Source organism: Solea solea, chromosome 19 (genome assembly GCF_958295425.1).
Source record: "Solea solea chromosome 19, fSolSol10.1, whole genome shotgun sequence".
NCBI classification, from domain to species: domain Eukaryota; kingdom Metazoa; phylum Chordata; class Actinopteri; order Pleuronectiformes; family Soleidae; genus Solea; species Solea solea.
In genome coordinates, this window is record NC_081152.1 from 20,452,565 (window position 1) to 20,471,675 (window position 19,111).

Sequence of the window (19,111 nt, forward strand, 5' to 3'; positions counted from 1 at the left end):
AATAAAGTCGTACAATCAGAATAAAGTCGTAAAATTATGAGAATAAAGTCGTACAATCAGAATAAAGTCGTAAAATGAGAATAAAGTCGTAAAATGATGAGAATAAAGTTGTAAAATGAGAATAAAGTCATAAAATTATGAGAATAGTCGAAAAAGAGAATAAAGTTGTACAATTATGAGAATAAAGTTGTAAAATGAGAATAAAGTCGTAAAAATTATGAGAATAAAGTCATATAATTATGAGAATAAAGTCTTAAAATGAGAATAAATTCATATAATTATGAGAATAAAGTTGTAAAATGAGAACAAAGTCATAAAATGATGAGAATAAAGTCGTAAAATTATGAGAATAAAGTTGTTAAATGAGAATAAAGTTGTAAAACATAAAGTGGTATAAAAATGTAATTCTTCTGTGGAGGAACTGAAGTTTTTACAGAAAAACACAGAACAAAAACTTTGACTGAAAACCTTTATTTTGAAAACTGGAAAATAGTTTGGACTGAGCCAACGTTAAGTGTCCGATCATCAGTGTCCGATCATCAGTGTCCGATCGCCAGTGTCCGATCATCAGTGTCCGAACATGAGACACGTTTACAAACAACTGACGTTAAAGGTGCAAACAGGATGAAACTCTTCAGTTTGTGCAGAAAAAACAAAAAAAACAGTTTTCTCAGCTGATGAACACGAACACAGCGGCTCTTTGTTGTCATGGAGAAGTGAGTGCCACGACAACATGTGCTTCATTTGTTTTTGTAGCATTGAAACTTTATTGATCCACTTAAATAATAAAAAAAACACTCTTCTTCTCTTGAACAGCTGAAAACCATCATCATCGTCATTAAACTCAAAATTCATGATCTGTGTCATTAATGGTAAAAACTGTGGATTAAAGTCTCTGCACTTGTTTTACTTTTACGCTTTAATCCACCGCAACATTAACCTTTCACAATCTTTCCTTTTAAAATTATTATTTAACGTGGAAAGAATCGGCCGTAAAAACCATGAATGTGAAACTTTAAAAGGGTTGACCGTGGACGACAAAAGAAAAGAATGTTTATCAGAGTGAGGTTGACTGAATTTTACCGTCTACATAGAGCCGATGAACTTATGATTAGTTTATTTTCTTGATTTTTGGTCAATAAAATGCAAGAAAACGTTCCTAAACGTGGAAATAATGATGTTTTTCTTATTTTGTGATGATTTCTTTGTTACACAGAGCAAAGAAACCAGGAAATATTTTTTTTCTGAAAAAACTGAAAAAAAAAAATCACTCAAAAATGATGAATCAATGAGCAAAATAGTTACAAAAATGAAGCAGTGAAACACTGACGGAGGGGGAACCTTTTCACTGCTGCATCACCAAAAATTCTTGCTCAAGTTGGACCTTGAATTTTCCGAAATTTGTTGTATAAGCAAAAATGTCCCGATTATCGCAATTATCCTTAACAAAATAATAATAATCACACGGACCGTATGTGGGTGAGTTGGACTTCAAGTCACTCACGTGAAATTTAGGATAAAAGAAATTCACCACGATAAATTTATCGCAAGTGCTTTTTATCGCAATAATATAGTATATTGTCCCATCAATAGACAGGAGTTGGTTTGTTTTTTTGTGGTTTAAACATTTTGACGAAGATTTGACGCAAAAATGTTGTCGAGCTACAGTCGTCGCAGTAAGGGGGCGACAACAAATGCTCTCACGTGAGAAGAAAAAAACCTGTAATATACTGTGAAACCATGAAAAATGTGGAAAAACACCACGATATAAACTGTCGCCCAGCTGTTTGTCTACGACAGAATTCAGATTAAAGCAAAAATAACCTCGTTATCAAACACGGCTGTCGCACTTTTTGCCGCAAAATCTCAGTTCCTCCGTTTTCAGTCGTCCTCGTTATCGTCTGTGTGTGATTCTTAACTTTGACCATTTTCTCACTTTTAAGTGTATGTTTAAGGGAGTTTTAAGGAACGCGATAATGTCTCAGACTTTTATTTTCTCTCTCTCTTCCTGCACTGAAGCTCGGCTACATCAGCTGATCACAGAAGAAGAAGCAGCAATAGCTTATTTTTGATGATGATCATTTTGATAACGATATTTATTTATGATAATATCTAGAGTTGGTGTAGAACTTCCCTCCCTTGCTTCTGTCACATTTTATTTATTTATTTATTTTTTTTGATTGATTAAATTTTAATCTGTGTGTTTTAAACCAGCAGTGTCACCAAGTGTGACTACATTTAGGAAAGATTTAAAAGTGAAAAATAGTAGACAATACGTCTAAAAAAAAAAAAAACACCACAAAATCAGCAGATGCACACGTTTGATTCAGTTTCAAACTATTTACACGACCATATGTACATCCATGTTATTCTGTCACCAAGTCAAACGTGAATGATGCAGCAGCAGCAGCAATTAAAACAAAAAACAACTTTATATCTCAGGCACAGACGAGCACATTCAGTGACGACGTCGTGGGGGAAAAATGGCTTTTGTTGTTTTCTGTGTGAAGAAAAATGACACGACGACAGCGTGACAGAGTTTCTTCAGTCGTTCTTTAAGCAGCGTCCTTCAAAAATGACTTCATGTGGAAACGACCGGAGCTTTTCAAAACGACTCTTCATCGTCAGCGACGGAGAATAAACAGAGCGAGAAGCTTCACACAAACAGCTGATCATTCATTCATTCATTCATTCATTCATTCATTCTCTACTGCTCTGTGGAAGTTAATCCCAGCTGACAGAGGGTGACAGAGGCGGGGTCACACACTGGGCAAACATACACAGTACAAACATACAGGATGAACTGGTGACCTTCTGGCTGTGAGGCAACAATGCCAGCCACTGTAACACTGTGTGAACCCAGCGGGAGATAATTCGGCTTTATTGAAAGCTGCAGTCAGTGATCTCTGCGGAAAATAAATCGTTTTAACGCTTTATCCAATCGGGAACGAGGAGGGACATCGGAACGTTAACTCCAAAATAGGGACGGAACGATAGCACTTTTTTTATAGTGTCCAATACATCGGTGATAAAAAATCACAACGTCCGATACATGGTGATTTTAGAATGAAGCTGTGAACGACACATTTGTGCCGAGTCATTTCAACGACGTCGTTCTACAACTGTCACAAATTAATGTTAAATAAAGAGCCCGAAACATGACTCAGCATAAAAGCTTCTGCTGATTTTATTTACATGTTTACAGTCTGTGCACAGTGAAGCATATATGTAAGATTTTTATCTATCCGATATCCGATCCAGTGATTTTGACCAATATCGGACCGATACTGACCAATATTCCATCCCTGCTCCGAAATAATAAGTCATAAGCGAAGCGACGGTGTAAGTGTAAGTTCCCAACCATCCCATAATGACGAGAAAGCTGCCACCGTCACGTAATACGATGTTGTACCGTTTACTCTCCTGCCAACATGGCCGACATGTGCTCAAACATTTGGCATCAAAGCGCTAACAACGCTACAAAGCAGAAATCGCAACACGGCTTCGTGTCCAACCAGTGTGACAAATTTACACCGCGAATGCAAAGAGTACAGAAAAATGTTTAATGAGTCGCGTCAGGCGACATTTAATCCCTAAAAAAACTCAGATTACGTTACATCAGTCACTTGAGTTGAAATATTTGAATTTGAACACTTGGATTAAGATCGGGGACGTCGCACAACTGTGTTACATGTGACATGTTACTATGAAGATCGTTAGCTTTAGCTCGAGTAAGCGACTTCACATCAAAGCTGAAAAACCCGACCATCGCACGCAACATAAATCTCTTCACATTCATTTCAGTGTGAACGCACCTTTAAAAATCAAACCACAAACCCGTTTTCCCCTTTAACTGCGTAATAAAGTTAGCTTCATTTACATTTAATGCTACGATCAGAAGTGCAAACGTTAGCTGCAACACCACTGACACAGATGTTGCCTCATCTGGTAGGAGGAGCTTAACACAGAGAGTCTCCACCCCCAAAACAAATAAAATATGGAAGATGAATGCGTAGTTGTAGCATTCCGCCAGAAATGACGCAGACGAAGAAGAAATTATTAGCACGTTCACTCCGGTTTCATGTTCCCACAAACACTGAAGTCGATAAAATCATTGAATTATCGGAAATCGTTCCACTTTTCACCCGTTTAAACCCGGGATTAAATGGGTCAAAAACTTTAAACCCCGGATTAAAAGGGTCAAAAACACACGTTTAAACCCGGGATTAAATGGGTCAAAAACTTTAAACCTCGGATTAAACGTGTGTTTTGAGTGGGGTATATGTACATTTTGCTGAGCAACAGCGCCCCCCGCAGCTTCAAGGACAAATGAGGATTTTTTACTTTACAAGATGAACAAAAAAACTCACAGGAGAAACACGATCGTCGTCGTAACCTGGACACTCTTACAAGAACGTTCCCGGTTACCAAGGTAACAAACCACGCCCACTTTCTTCTGCTCCATCCTTTTCTCTACGATAGAAAAACAAAACTCTGACAGGAGAGACCAGCTCTGACAGGAAACCTTTCAAAAATAAAACTCCTCCGTGTGGTGAATGTATCACAGTTGTGTGGACAGCACAGGTTTGCTTTACCGCACCGTCACGACAGTCCGGTCCGGACCGGACCCCCCCACGACTCCAACCAGAGCCTGACCTTTTACTTGCGACCGTGACCTTCACTTGGGCGGAGACGGCCATATGGGCAGAGGGTGAGCCTCCGTGTTGAAGACGTACTTGTCTAAGCTGAGCAGCTCAGCGTTGGAGTCGTCGTCAGAGAAGAGCAGGAACAGGTACTTGAGCGTCTCGCCCAGGAAGAAACTCTCCATCTTGTCCCGAGGTCCAGGATTAACCGGGTCAAGGACGTTGTTAATGGATGTGTAGCCGCCACCAGAGACCTGAAGAGGAGGAGGAGGAGGAGGAGGAGGAGGAGGAGGAGGAGAAGTCTGGTCAGCAAGTCAGTGAAGCAGAAAATTATAGTGTATGATGGAGCACATTTAAAGTCATAGTTCAGGTTTTTTTTCTTCTTTCTTTTTAAGTGTAGTTGTGTGAGATATCTCGTCCACACCAAAGCCCATAGAGAAAATCAGTGATTTAACATCACAGCACACAGAAGAATCAATCCACTGCTGCCTCCATTAATAAGTTCAAATTTCTGTGTTTGAAATCCCCTGTTAGGATTTATTAAAGTGACACAAAGTGACCACACGAGGCAGTAGTAGACCAGCAGCTCCTGTGTCCCTATGAGCAAAAAACGATGAATTTCTCTATGGGCTCTGGTGCAGGAGTGAGTGGTTTATGAAGTGGTAAAAACTTACATTTCCTTTAACTTAGTGGTGAAATAAAGCAGCAAATATATTCTGAAGATATCATAGAAGGTGCCAGATGCAAGATCCACTCATATTTTCTTATCTTTACTCTTTTTTTAGTAAAATACAAACCTGTTTTAAAGTAATTTCAAACATGAACAAAATATATGCAACATATTTGCGTACATTTGCATTTTCACACATTTTATTTCTTTTGTCGCAATAAATCTTCACGTGTAATGACACAAACTAGCCTGTTTTCATGTAGCAAACGTGGCTTAAAAACAACAACTTTGAAGCCAGAACATTCATGTAAAAACTTTAGCTGAGTGTGACAAAACAAAAAGGTGTGCGGCGCGACATAAACAGAGGTACAACTGCTCATTTTTATATAGTGCAATTAAAAACGCGATTAAAGAAAAGCTGATGTCAGCTCTCTGTACCTTTGTATACTTATTGAAGCTCTGCAGTATCTCCCAGCCCCAGTCTCTGTACTTGGTGTCCTTGGTGAATCTGTACAAGTAGAACAGACTCTCCACAGTCTCTGGTCTCAGCAGGTTGTGTCTGTCTGCAGGCTGAAGGACAAACACTTTATAATCATTGAAATAAAGAAAAATAATAAAGATCAGATACAGACGCAACAAAAGGTCTATTTAAAAACATTGAACTAAAAGGTAAGAACAGGAGGAATATAAACAGCTACTTAAAAAGGTACAGTTCTGGGTTTTTATCATGTGTGGGTGTCGGCGTGAATACTTAATGCACTGCTGTCAGCAAGGACACAAGGAATCACCCACTTTAGACGCTGAACAAAAGGCCTCACAATTAAAATGAAAGTCAGTCTACAATATCTTATGAGTATGTGTTGCTGCCTCATGTCAGCGGGAAACTGTAGTTTGTGTCACGTAAACTCTCCCACACCAAAGTCCATCTGCATTTTGAGCTCACAGGGACACAGGAGCTGCTGCTCTAGTGCTGGTCTGCTGCTGCCTCGTGTGGTCAGTTTGTGTCACTAACGTAAATCTGAACGACGGATAGTCATAAAAATAAGATATTTGAACTTACTGATGGAGGCAGCAGCGGATCAACAACTCCTGTGTGCTGTGATGTTAAAATCAGTGATTTTCTCTATGGGGTTTGGTGTGGGAGAGTGAGTCGTTTAAAACACTTTGAGTTTTCCGTTTGAAAAATTCTGTCTAACGTTGAGAAAAAGCAGAAACTATTTATTCTTAAGATATCGTAGACTTAGGCAGGTGTACATATTACAGAGGAGTCTTTTGATAAGTAGCTAAAATCCAAGTGTCTCATAAAACCACACTTGAAAACAACCTTAACTTTTATATCAAAGAGGCCGTAAATGAAAACTAAAAATATATAAAGCATAATGAGCGTTTTATTGCCGGCAAATTAAAAGATGATTAATCTCGGCTTTTCGTCCTGACCTTGACAAAGACGTCGCGGCTGTCGCTGGCCTGCAGGTTGAAGTGTGCGATCTCAGGACTCAGACCCGTCTCCATCTGCACGTACATCTGGTGACACGTCTCCATCAGCTGCACCGCCAGGTCCATGTGGTCCACGGGGAGACCGTTGTGGGCCCCGAGCGCCAGAGTCCCCGGCAGGAAACACACCAGGTGATCCTACGAATATTATCATATAATTATAATAATGCACATATTACATATTGTTATAACAGTTCTGGCAACTTTACTGCCACTTTTGTAACACAATAATATTTTTGAAAAGATAAACCCAACATTTTCATGGAAAATGTATGTTCACAGGTTCATTTTATGCATTTTAATTAAACATATGCACTTAAATGTTCAGTAAAATCAGTGGGTTCTGACTCAGTTTATGATAAAATACAGAGGAGCTTTGTTTACGCCACCATGCTGGCAGGAAAAAGCTTAAATAAACAGCGTCAGTGCTGATTTAAAGTTGTCAAGCGTTGACTGAGCTCTTTATATCCACAGAGATCGAGATGTATTTTGCATAACGTGACAGACTGACTATATATCTGAGCCTTTTGCTGCCGAGTATGAAAACAGCAGAGTGGACTTTATTCCAGACGGGCAGGAATCCGACATCTTTAACTTTCTGATAAACTTTCCCTTCATCCTGCTCCAGAGAACGCTAACACACTGCAATCAAAGTAAGAATGGGAATCACAGTGAATACGATACGTGATAACGTGATACATGGTCCACGATACAATGAAATCTGTCTAACTGCAGAAAACTTATCCAAACATGCATTCACTGAGCAAAATTGATTGGATTGATTGGATTATTTGTGACTTTTGGGAAGTTGAATATGCCAGGCAACAAGTCGAGATTGTCACGCGCGACGGAACATCATGGACACATGAATAAACACACATGGAGTCTGAGTTGACTGTCTAGAGCTAGACTATATCTCTGAGTTCTATCGGATGCTGAAACATGTTGTCCTTGTCAAAATGTCATAAAAAAAAAAAAAAAAGAGAAACGAAATGTATGATGATAATGGGGGCGGGACTAGTTAAGCTTTGCTTCTCCCGCATTCCCTTTCGGTTATGTATATTGTGTGAACTGCACTGTTATGTGATGAGTGATCTAAATGTCATGACCGAAATAAATAAATAAATAAATAAATAAATAAAAACTTGTCTCATTAAGTCAGAAAAACGCCAAATCAAAGCTGTTTTGATCCACACTGATCCCCGCGGGTGAGATTTTGAATGCACGCCACGTTTTATGACACACGGACACTGAGTCTTTCTTGCGGCTCAACTGTCTCACACTCAGCTGCTGCTGTTGTTGTTGTTGTTGTTATTGTTGTTTTATTCATCAGCTCAGCTCTGACACATTGAAGTTAAAGTGAGACTCTCACCATCTTAGGGTTGAAGCGGTTGTGAGACAGCTCTCCGACAAAAGTCAGTCTGCTAGGCCCCGTCTGTCTGACCAGGTGTTTCTTCACGCCCTCCACGGCCTGTATGTAGTCCTCCAGCAGACTGAACACACACGCACACGCACGCACACACGCACGCACACACACACAAGCACGCACACGCATGCACACGCATGCACACGCATGCACACGCATGCACACGCATGCACACGCATGCACACACACACACGCGCACACGCACACACACACAAGCTTCTTCAGGTTCAACATGAATATATTTAAGCAGAAAACGTCCAGTGATGCAAACGTGGTGCAGACAAGCTGCTGCTGCTGCTGCTGCTGCGGATTTAAAAACCAGCATCAGAAGACATTGAGTTTAGTTTGATAAACGCTCGACAGGCTTTGATTGAGTTATTGCTGCTCTCACCTACAAAGTTGCATAAGATTTTAAAAAGAACACGAGTCAGTGCTCGTGTTAAATATTCACTTTATTCACTCCATGACTGAAAATACTCACTGTTCTGGAACAGAAAAGCGTGTAAGAGCATCATCTCTGCACTCTCATCCTCTCATCTAACTCTCATCCTCTCACCTTCTCGGTCTTATCCTCTCATCTCCTCTGTCTCATCCTCTCATTCTAATCTTCTCATCTAACTCTCATCCTGTCATCTCCTCAGTCTCATCCTGTCATCTCCTCAGTCTAATCCTCTCAACTCCTCAGTCTCATCCTGTCATCTCTTCGGTCTCCTCCTGTCATCTCCTCGGTCTCATCCTGTCATCTCCTTGGTCTCATCCTCTCATCTCCTCAGTCTAATCCTCTCAACTCCTCAGTCTCCTCCTGTCATCTCCTCAGTCTCATCCTGTCATCTCCTCAGTCTCATCCTCTCATCTCCTCAGTCTAATCCTCTCATCTAACTCTCATCCTCTCATCTCCTCAGTCTCATCCTGTCACCTCCTCAGTCTCATCCTATCATCTCCTCAGTCTCATCCAATCAAAGCTATAACATTAAAATAAGGTTTTAACCGTCAGAGAAAGAGACCGTGTGTTGTTGTTGAGTGTAAATGAGTGAATGACAGAATATGAAGTGGTGAATGTGCACTCACTCATCCTCGGTCTTTCCTCCCTGAATCCACTGTTTGAGCAGATATTCATAGTAACTGTCGGCTCTGGCTCCCAGAGTGAAAACTCCTTTGTGGGAGAACTGACCGCTGTTGGTGTTGATGAACATCGGAACCAGACCGTCGTGTTTTCCTGGCAGTTTGTGAACCAGCCTCATCACTTCATTCACAACCTCCTGCAACAACAACAACAACACAAACACATCACATTTCTGGAACATTCACAACATTTTGGATTAAAACACTTGGATGACACATCAGTGATCTCAAGCTGCACTTAGTGTTTGATTTGACTGATTTTAAGTCAAGTAAAACTGCAGCTTCTCCTGACCTGATACTGTGGTACCAGGACCTGATACTGTGGTACCAGGTCCTGAAACTGCGGCTTCTGACCTGATACTGTGGTACCAGGACCTGAAACTGCTGATTCTGACCTGATACTGTGGTACCAGGACCTGATACTGTGGTACCAGGACCTGATACTGTGGTACCAGGACCTGATACTGCTGCTTCTGACCTGATACTGAGGTACCAGGACCTGATACTGTGGATCCTGACCTGATACTGCGGCTCCTGCGTGAGGCGGCTCAGCTCCCTGAACTCCAGCTGAATGCTCGTCACCTCGGCCAGCGTGGAGTCTGACGTCCAGCGGGGAGGGTGCGCCGTCCCCTTCCCGATGTTGACGTCAGAAAATGGGATCTTTGAGGGAGTTTTGAAGGCAGGCATCAACCTGGACCCGAGATCTTTCTGTGATTGGATGTAAATCAATGTCAGATAACAAACATCTATTGTTTGTGGGGTAAACATTTGTATTTTTAAAGCTTTAGTACGTAATGTTTTTAAAGCTGTAGTAGTTAACATTTTTAAAGCTATAGTATGTAATGTTTTTAAAGCTGTAGTGCGTAATGTTTTTAAAGCTGTAGTACGTATCACTTTTAAAGCTGTAGTACGTAATGTTTTTAAAGCTGTAGTACGTAAGGCTTTTAAAGCTGTAGTACGTAACGCTTTTAAAGCTGTAGTACGTAACGTTTTTAAAGCTGTAGTACGTAACATTTTAAAGCTGTAGTAAGGAGCGTTTTTAAAGCTGTAGTACGTAACATTTTAAAGCTGTAGTATGTAACGTTTTTAAAGCTGTAGTACATAACGCATTTAAAGCTGTAGTAAGTAACGCATATAAAGCTGTAGTACCAGGTACTATTTTTAGTACCTGCGCCGGTGAGGTTCCAAGCATGCTAAGTAGGTACTATGCGATGATTGGTCAGACTGCCGGGCTGACTGGCCAGAGTCCCGTCACAGGAAGAGACGTCCCACACACAAATCAAGCCGAACAGGGCCGAACTGTAGATTAACCCACACAAACGTGGGTTAATCTCCAACAACTAACAGGGAAACCTCTATACTTAACTGGAGTCTTTTAAAGTGGAGAGGTGTATTTAGAGACAGCATCACGAGCGGCATCACAGACCACTGCCGCTGTAGTCTGTGGAGTAGCAGGCTGTACTCTGGAGACGTGTGGACAGAACTCAAGCCGAACAGTGTTGAATTGTAGATAAATTAAAACTACTTAACAATCCTAAAAACTACAGAAGTGTGGTGTAAAGTCACTAGTCACTTGTGTGTGTGTCGCGTATTCACTCAGCCGTGTAGTGATGACTCCGCCCACGTCAAGTAGGTACTTTTTTGTAGTGGAAATGCAACCTAATCGTGCCGTGCCGAGGCAAATAGAGCCAGTGGAAATACACCATTAGAAACACAGCGAGAGTCGTGAGGAGCTGATAAGACTTCATTAATATGCATTTATTTATCGTTAAAAGTCACTTACTACAGTTTTAATTCTTACTTTTTAAAGGTAAAGATTATCTTTTAAAGCTGAAACAACAACTTCTCTAAAGTTAAGTTCCCGTAACAACACACAACATAATCAATGCTGCAGTTGTACTTTGTCGTTAATTGCTTGTTTTTAATTATTTGTTTTATCTTTTGACTGCTCTGTGAGCCTCGTGGGGACAAAATAAAGATTTTTGAATTAAATATCACTTTGAAAAAATAATTGCGACGTCAGGGCGAAAGTGCTGGAGGATTGTTTACGAGGAGAAAAGTGAATACTTAAATAAACTCTCCCAACTGCCATAACAAGTGTGGTATTGAGAAGCTTTTATTATTATTATGTGTTTTATTTTGCTCATTTGTCTTTTTTAATAGTTGTTTTGTGTTGCGTTGTCACGTTTGTGTTGTTTGCTTGTGTAAAACAAAACAATATGTTAAAGAAACAATTTAAAAGGGTCCATATTATACAGTTGCAGCATGACTCGGCTCTACTCTGTTTTTCTTTGCTTTTCCATCAGTGATAGAACCTGCTGGTTTTTTAGTTCCTGCTCTGACGAGGTTCCAGTCGAGCTGAGTCGATACTAAAGTGTGACGTCGACAGACTGACAGACGGTCGGAGAGCGTCGTCACTGAAGAGCAACGAGCGCGGTGTCTGAATCAAAGCCAACAATGTCCAACTGTCGATCAGTTAAAAATACTTAAAAATACTACTTATGATTCTAAAATCTACTTGAAGTTCCAAAATCTACTTATTCCAAATTCTACTTGAAGTTCCAAAATCTACTTAAAGTTCCAAAATCTACTTATTCCAAATTCTACTTGAAATTCCAAAATCTACTTATTCCAAAATCTAAGTTCCAAATTGTACTTCTAGAGTCATGAGTGAAATGTAAATATTTAACCGAGTGGCCTGGTGTGTTTAGAGACATCACTGCTGAAAGCCAGCGATCGTGAGTTCAAATCACGACCGCAATCAGTGGCTGTGTCTGACTCTAATGATTCAGTTCCACCCAAAACAACAGTTTACAAGTCACTAGTTTGTGTCGCGTATGAAACCACGTTTACAACAGTTTACAACAGCAGCCATTGCTACGACAACCCCACCCACATTGAGAAGGAGCTATGAAGTCATGGAAGACCTCCCACTCACTCACCGCTTTGTCCAGAAAGAGCTGCTCTCCTGTGAGATGGTACGTGCTCAGCAGTCCACCGAGGACGCGGATCGTCGTCTCGAAGAGGTTCACGTCCACGTTCCTGTTGAACGAGAGCTCCTTGTCCACCCACGTCTTTGCCTCGTCAAACTCTGAGCAAGAGAAGCATGTGACTTATTTAACACGGAGGGTCAAAGATGTTTTCTGCCTCCAGGGATCAGTGAACTCCTGTGATAGTTTTTATATTAAATAAGAAAACTCAGTATATAATGTGAATGTTGCCTCTGGTGACACTCGGATCATAAATATACAGTTGCTTGTTTGTTTGCTTTAAGGGACTTTAATGTTGAAGAGGATAAAACATGTTTTTTGACCCAGACCTCATCCGTTCATCTGTGACGGAAATTAAACTCCCACATCCTGCTCTTTACTCTTTGTAAGACCACTGTGTGCGTCTGTAGAGGGCGCTAGCATCGACGCTTATCCAGACTCCTGTTTTAGTCACATCATCTTTACGTGTTTGCTGATATTCAGGCTGCAAAAAATAATCAATTATTAACCGAGAACTAAAATAATCGTTAACTATTTTGATAGCCAGTCGATACTTTTTGATATCGGTATCGGTCGATACTTGAGTTTGTGATATCAGTATCGGTCGATATGTGAGTTTTTGATCGGATTGGTCGATACTTGAGTTTGTTATGTAGGTATCGGTCGATACTTGAGTTTGTGATATCAGTATCGGTCGATACACAAATTTGTGATGTCGGTATCGGTTGATACTCGATAAGGGTATTGGTATCGGACAGTAAAAAGTGAAATTGTGCAACACTTCAGTGATTATTAATCTATTATTATAATCAATCAATCATGTTTTCTGACTTTGTTCAGCTTCTTAAATGTAAATCATTAAAACTGAATAATTATCATCATTTCCAGGTTTCTGAAACACAATCATCAACATTTTCTGACATTTTCTGGACCAAACTTATCAGTGATATAATCGACAGTTTGAATAGGTATAGAATCAGATTATCTCAGATTATCTACATTGTGAGTTACCCCGTGATTCTCACCCTGAGCTAAGACAAAGAGAAATAAAAAAAGATGTAGAAAACCTTCTTTAAGGCCCAGAATCCACATGGTGTCCAGTGAGTCAATGAGGGTCAACCCTAGTCCGAACCACTCGCCGAAGGATTTGGAGATGGGTTTGAGCTCGTCGTGGCCCCAGGCGAACTCCTTGTAGCCTTTCCACGCATGTCTGAAGGCGTCACGTACGGCCTCCACTCGGTCCACTCTGCCAGGGGAAACTACACAAGGACACACAGGAGACGCACAAGAAATCAAAGTCACCAGAAAAACATGTTTTGAAAGTGTGTTTGTGTTTCCTGTAGGAAGCTGTGAAGAGTGATTATTTCCAGCAGGATGAATTTCTGAGGTTTGTGTTCATGCTGTTGCTGCTGCTGCTGCTGCACATGTGGAGTTTTTCCTAATGCAGCCTGGAAAATAATAAGAACTTTGAAAAAGGTGCTGGGCTTTAAAGAGCAGCAGCAGCAACAGCAGCAGCAGCAGCAGCAGCAGCAGCACTGTCCAAAAAACACTTTAAAGAACCTATTTAAGGGGGAAATTTCCATGAGTGGACTGAAAGAGAGCGATAACAATAAAAAGTCTGGACTTTTCCTCTCTTCCATCCTCCGTTATTCACACTTGTAATGACGGAAACTTTACATCTGAGGCGTCACAGTGAAGCAAGTGTGTGTGTGGGTTTGTGTGTGTGTGTTTAAAGGTCACTTTCCACCTTGGGTCAACAGATTAGACACAAACACAAACGCGACCAGGACGTGGACGCGATAATATTGAAAAAGGGACATTTTTTGACCTTTATGTCTCCATCTGTACGTTTGTCGTTCTGGGAGTTTTTGAAAGAACAAACGGTGAATGTTTTTGTGTGAAGTCTGAAGTTTGTTCCCAGTGAATTTTGGGTAAGAATCTAATCACCAAAAATGATCACATCCTCAAGAACACCGCATCTCTTACAGTGATGCGGTGTCACACTCAGTTTCACACTCAGTTTCATCTGGATCTGATCCTGATTACAGTTTAAATGTCACATGGTTCACATGTGTATGATGTCAGCGACGTCTCAACACAGCAGGAGGAATTCAGAGTCATGTTTATGTCAGACCGTGAAAGCAGGTGCACATTCAGACTGTTGTTTGTTGCTTTATCTCATCATTAGACAAACTTTTCCATCTGGAAAGTGAAGCTCACTCTCCTGCACCAAATCCCATAGAGAAAATCAGTGATTTTACGTCACAGCACACAGTAGGTGCTGATCCACTGCTGCCTCCATCAGCAAATTCAAATGTCTTATTTCTTTATTTCAGAGTTTTAAAACCTTTATTTAGATTAACCTCAGTGACACAAACTGACCACACGAGGCAGCAGTAGCCCAGCAGCTCCTAAAATCGCTGATTTTCTCTATGGGATTTGGTGCAGGAGAACGAGCAGTTTAAAAACTTTTAAAAACATTTTTTTTTTTAAATGTCTAACAATGAGATTAAATGTTAAACATATTCTATCAATCTTGATTTTATCAAGTCAGTCTTTTACAAAAAACAGCGATATCGCATCATCTGTATTCCAGCACTGACCTTCCACTAAGACAGTGGCAGCAGGGGGCGCTGCAGCGTCTTTCTGGACGGCCGAGGGCGGAGCCTCTGTGACCTGGTCGGCGTCGATCACGGCTCCTCTCCAGCTGCAGGACGAGAGTGAAACACGGTCGTGTGATCGGAGCGTTCACATGTTTTAGCTGTGAAGGGAAAAACAAAGTGATCACCTGACAATCTTCTTATCTTTGTCCTTGTCCTCTCCACCGTCTCCTCCGTCTCCTCCGTCCTTTAGCTCCTTCCTTCCGTCGGCGAGGGTGTCGGATGCGTTTGCGTCTCTCTGCAGACCCGGGGGCCCTCGCATATTTAAAAATGTCTTTTTCTGTGGATAGACAAACAGCTACAACTAGAAAAAGGGGCAAATAGAAAGTGCAGCATTCATTAAAAGTACAGCAGGCTGGATTCTTTTTTTTTTTGCGTTATTGATCAATAATTCTATTAAAAAACCTTTTAGTATAATGTAATTTAAATAATACGAGAGCACTAAAGAAAAATAGATTTAAGTCCAAATCTGAAGTCTGTCGTAGCTAAAGAATAAGTTTGTGGCTTTATCTCATCATTAGACAAACCTTTCCACTGGAAACTGACGTTTGTGTAACTTTTGTAAACCGCTCACTCTCCTGCACCAAACCCCATAGAGACAATCAGTGATTTTACATCACAGCACACAGGAGGTGTTGTTTCACTGCTGCCTCCATCAGTAAATTTAAATGTTTATTTTTTTATTTTGGTGTTTGAAATCCTTTATTTAGATTCACCTCAGTGACACAAAGTGACCACACGAGGCAGCAGTAGACCAGCAGCTCCTGTGTCACTGCAAGCTAAAAATCACTGATTTTCTCTTTGGTGTGTGAGAGTGAGCAGTTTGAAAACTTGTTTTCCTGTTTAAAAAAAAAAAAAGAAAAAGGGTCTAAAGATGAGATTAAGTGTTAAACATATAAAGATATCATAGAGTTATGGTAGTTTAGATTTTATCAAGTTAGTCTTTTGTTTAAAGAGCGCAAAGTCCAAACTTCAGCCGTAACCTGAAATATTCCTTTAAGGGTTTAAGAGTTAGTCACATAAACAAAAGCTTCAGCCTCACAAAGCGCACAATCAAACAATTACACTAAGTCATTTGTGAGCAAATACAAACTCAAACGCCTTCCTTTACCTTGAACGGAGGCTTAGCCATGACAGCGATGTTTGGTCCTCTGGGTTCTGGCACCTCTGGAACTTCAGCTGGACCCAGATGTGGACCCACCACAGGAGCGGGGGCATTCACTGCTGCAGCTGGACCCAGAACTGGATTCACTCCAAGAGGTAAGTCCTTTAGATCCAGCCAGTCTTCACTGTCAGATAAACCTACACAAACAAACCGAAGAAAACACTCAGGAATCAGCGCGGTGTCCTGGTCTGAACTGACGATCTGTGGTTTGTGGTCTGGGGTCGTTCACCTCTCCACTGCTGTCTGAGGCTCGGGTACGAGAGGAGTCCGAATATGAGCAGCAGAGCGAGCAGGAACAGGAGGAGGCTTCTCTGGAGACGAGACAACTGCTTCCATTTCTGCAGCATAATCATCAAAGACAACAACACAAGGGTAAAAAAAACCTGCACTTTTACTCCATTTCTTTAATAAATTGTGTACTTTTACTCCATTTCTTATATAAATTGTGTACTTTTACTACATTTCTTATATAAATTGTGTACTTTTATTCCCTTTCTTAATAAAATGGTGTACTTTTAATACATTTCTTATATAAATTGTGTGCTTTTACTACATTTCTTAAATAAATCGTGTACTTTTACTCCATTTCTTACATAAATCGTGTACTTTTATTCCCTTTCTTAATAAAATGGTGTACTTTTACTCCATTTCTTATATAAATTGTGTACTTTTACTACATTTCGTACATAAATCGTGTACTTTTACTACATTTCGTACATAAATCGTGTACTTTTATTCCCCTTCTTGATTAAATTGTGTACTTTTACTACATTTCTTATATAAAATTTGTACTTTTACTACATTTCTTATATAAATTGTGTGCTTTTACTACATTTCTTACATAAACCGTGTACTTTTATTCCCTTTCTTAATTAAATTGTGTACCTTTACTCCTTTTCTTATATAAATTGTGTACTTTTACTACATTTCTTACATAAACCGTGTACTTTTATTCCCTTTCTTAATTACATTGTGTACCTTTACTCAATTTCTTATATAAATTGTGTCCTTTTACTACATTTCTTATATAAATTGTGTATTTTTACTCCCTTTCTTAACTAAATTGGGTACTTTAACTTCTACCAAAGTCATTTTTTGTACTTTTACTGTAAAAGTATCACTTTAAGGTACTTTATACACGACTGGTAACTCCCTTTTCTGACTTCAGGTGTGAATAGAATGCAACATCTCTGGTCTTCAAGGTTATTATTTTTCTATTTTCTTGTGTTTCCTGCTTCTCGCTCTTTGTTTACAGCTCTTTCTGTGTCAGACGCGGGGGCTCACGTGTCAGGGCGGCGGCCGTGCTGCACTCACCCTCCAGCAGGACTGTCTCCGGTGTTTACCGTTGTTGTACGCGTTACCGTGCAGATCGCCGAGCGTCAGGGAGACGAAGTCCTTGCGAGAAGGCGGATACATCGTCTGCTCAGGGACGGAGGCGAGTCATAGAAGCTGCTGGAAACAAGGTTTCAGACATGTTTAAAGAGTTAGATCAGGCATCTTCTCAGTGAAATTATGGAAAAACTGAAGATGCTATTTCAAGTCTACGATATATATAAAATGTATGTTTGCTGCTTTATTTCGCTGTTAAATATAATTTTAGAACAGAAGAATTGAGTTTGTGTCACTTTGTAAACCTCCCATACTCCCACACCAAATTCCATAGAGAAAATCAGTGATTTTAGCTCATGGAGACACAGGAGTTGCTGCTCTACTGCTGCCTCGTGTGGTCACTTTGTGTCACTTCAGTAAATCCTAAACTAAGAATTTCAAATCAAAGTCACTTAATAAAACGTTTGAACTCACTGATGGAGGCAGCAGTGGATCAACAACTTCTGTGTGCTGTGATGTTAAAATCACTGATTTTCTCTGTGGAGTTTGGTGCAGGGAGAGTGAGCGGTTTACAAACTTCAGTTCCCTGTGATAAAACTTAGACTAATAATGAAATAAATCACCATACATATTATTAAACACTGAATAAACTTATGCTGGTGTTGTTTTAAGCAGGTGTGTATTTCGTTAAGTGGCTAAAATCTGTTTTTACTGACAACTGTAAGCATCATGCTACATTAATGCTACTTTCTTTATTTCTTCCAGAATATTCTACGTAACTGGTCGTGAATATTTGATTAAAGTCAATAAAGCTGCTCAATTAATTTGTATTTAGTTAACATGTGTAACAATAAGTTAAGAAAGTCAAATGCAAACAAACACACACACAAAACAAACACACACCTATACACACACATACACAAACACAAAGGTGACTCTCTCATTGTCTCTCTCACACTCACACACCTATACATACACATACACTCTCTCTCACACACACACACACACACACACACACACAGAGCTATACACACAAAGGTGACTCCCTCACACACGCACGCGCGCACATACATACACAGGTGACGGTCTCTCTCTCTCTCTCTCTCTCTCTCTCTCTCTCTCTCTCTCTCTCTCTCTCTCTCTCTCTCACACACACACAGGTGACACTCACCTCAGTGTGTGTATCTTCCTCCTCCTCCTCTTCCTCACGGTGACGTTTAATCCACCTGAAGCTAAACAAATGTTAGCTAACAGTCAGACATTTTCTCTCCCGCTTCGTTTTTTCTTCTTCTTCTCCGTGAACAGAGAGAAAAAAAACGTCTCGTTAATTTTCACGCAAACAAACACAAACGAGCGACAGAAACAACGCGAGAACACGCGATAAACTGAGAGAAAAGCCGCTAAAGTTAGCGACAGTTGTGATATGTATGTATCACTCTCTCACTCACACACACACACACACATCACTCATGTACACACTCCTCCAGCCAGATGCGGAAGAAGAGCGAGCGCTGAGGGGGAGGAGCCTTAGAGTCATGTGACGCGTGCACGTGGTAAGAGGCATTCACGTACAGTCGGAATAATAGGAACATTGAGTTTCCTTCTCAGAAAA

At 40.4% G+C, this 19,111-nt stretch overlaps 1 protein-coding gene across 2 annotated transcripts; it reads right to left on the reverse strand.

Moving 5' to 3' along the window:
* Positions 1-455: 455 nt before the first annotated feature.
* man1b1a (mannosidase, alpha, class 1B, member 1a) lies at positions 456-18,991 on the reverse strand. Of its 2 annotated transcripts, none has more exons than XM_058617341.1 (14): positions 18,671-18,991; positions 17,485-17,619; positions 16,400-16,508; positions 16,117-16,307; positions 15,134-15,285; positions 14,949-15,052; positions 13,413-13,604; positions 12,298-12,446; positions 9,875-10,063; positions 9,302-9,492; positions 8,180-8,300; positions 6,751-6,945; positions 5,752-5,883; positions 456-4,897 (listed from the first exon to the last, which is right to left on the reverse strand). In XM_058617341.1, exons 2-14 carry the CDS (start codon positions 17,584-17,586, stop codon positions 4,679-4,681), a joined length of 2,046 nt encoding a protein of 681 aa, XP_058473324.1. In that variant the 5' UTR covers positions 17,587-17,619; positions 18,671-18,991; the 3' UTR covers positions 456-4,678. The 2 variants fall into 2 exon arrangements, with proteins under 2 accessions (XP_058473324.1, XP_058473323.1); XM_058617340.1 differs by having other exon boundaries at positions 17,485-17,622.
* Positions 18,992-19,111: the final 120 nt, after the last annotated feature.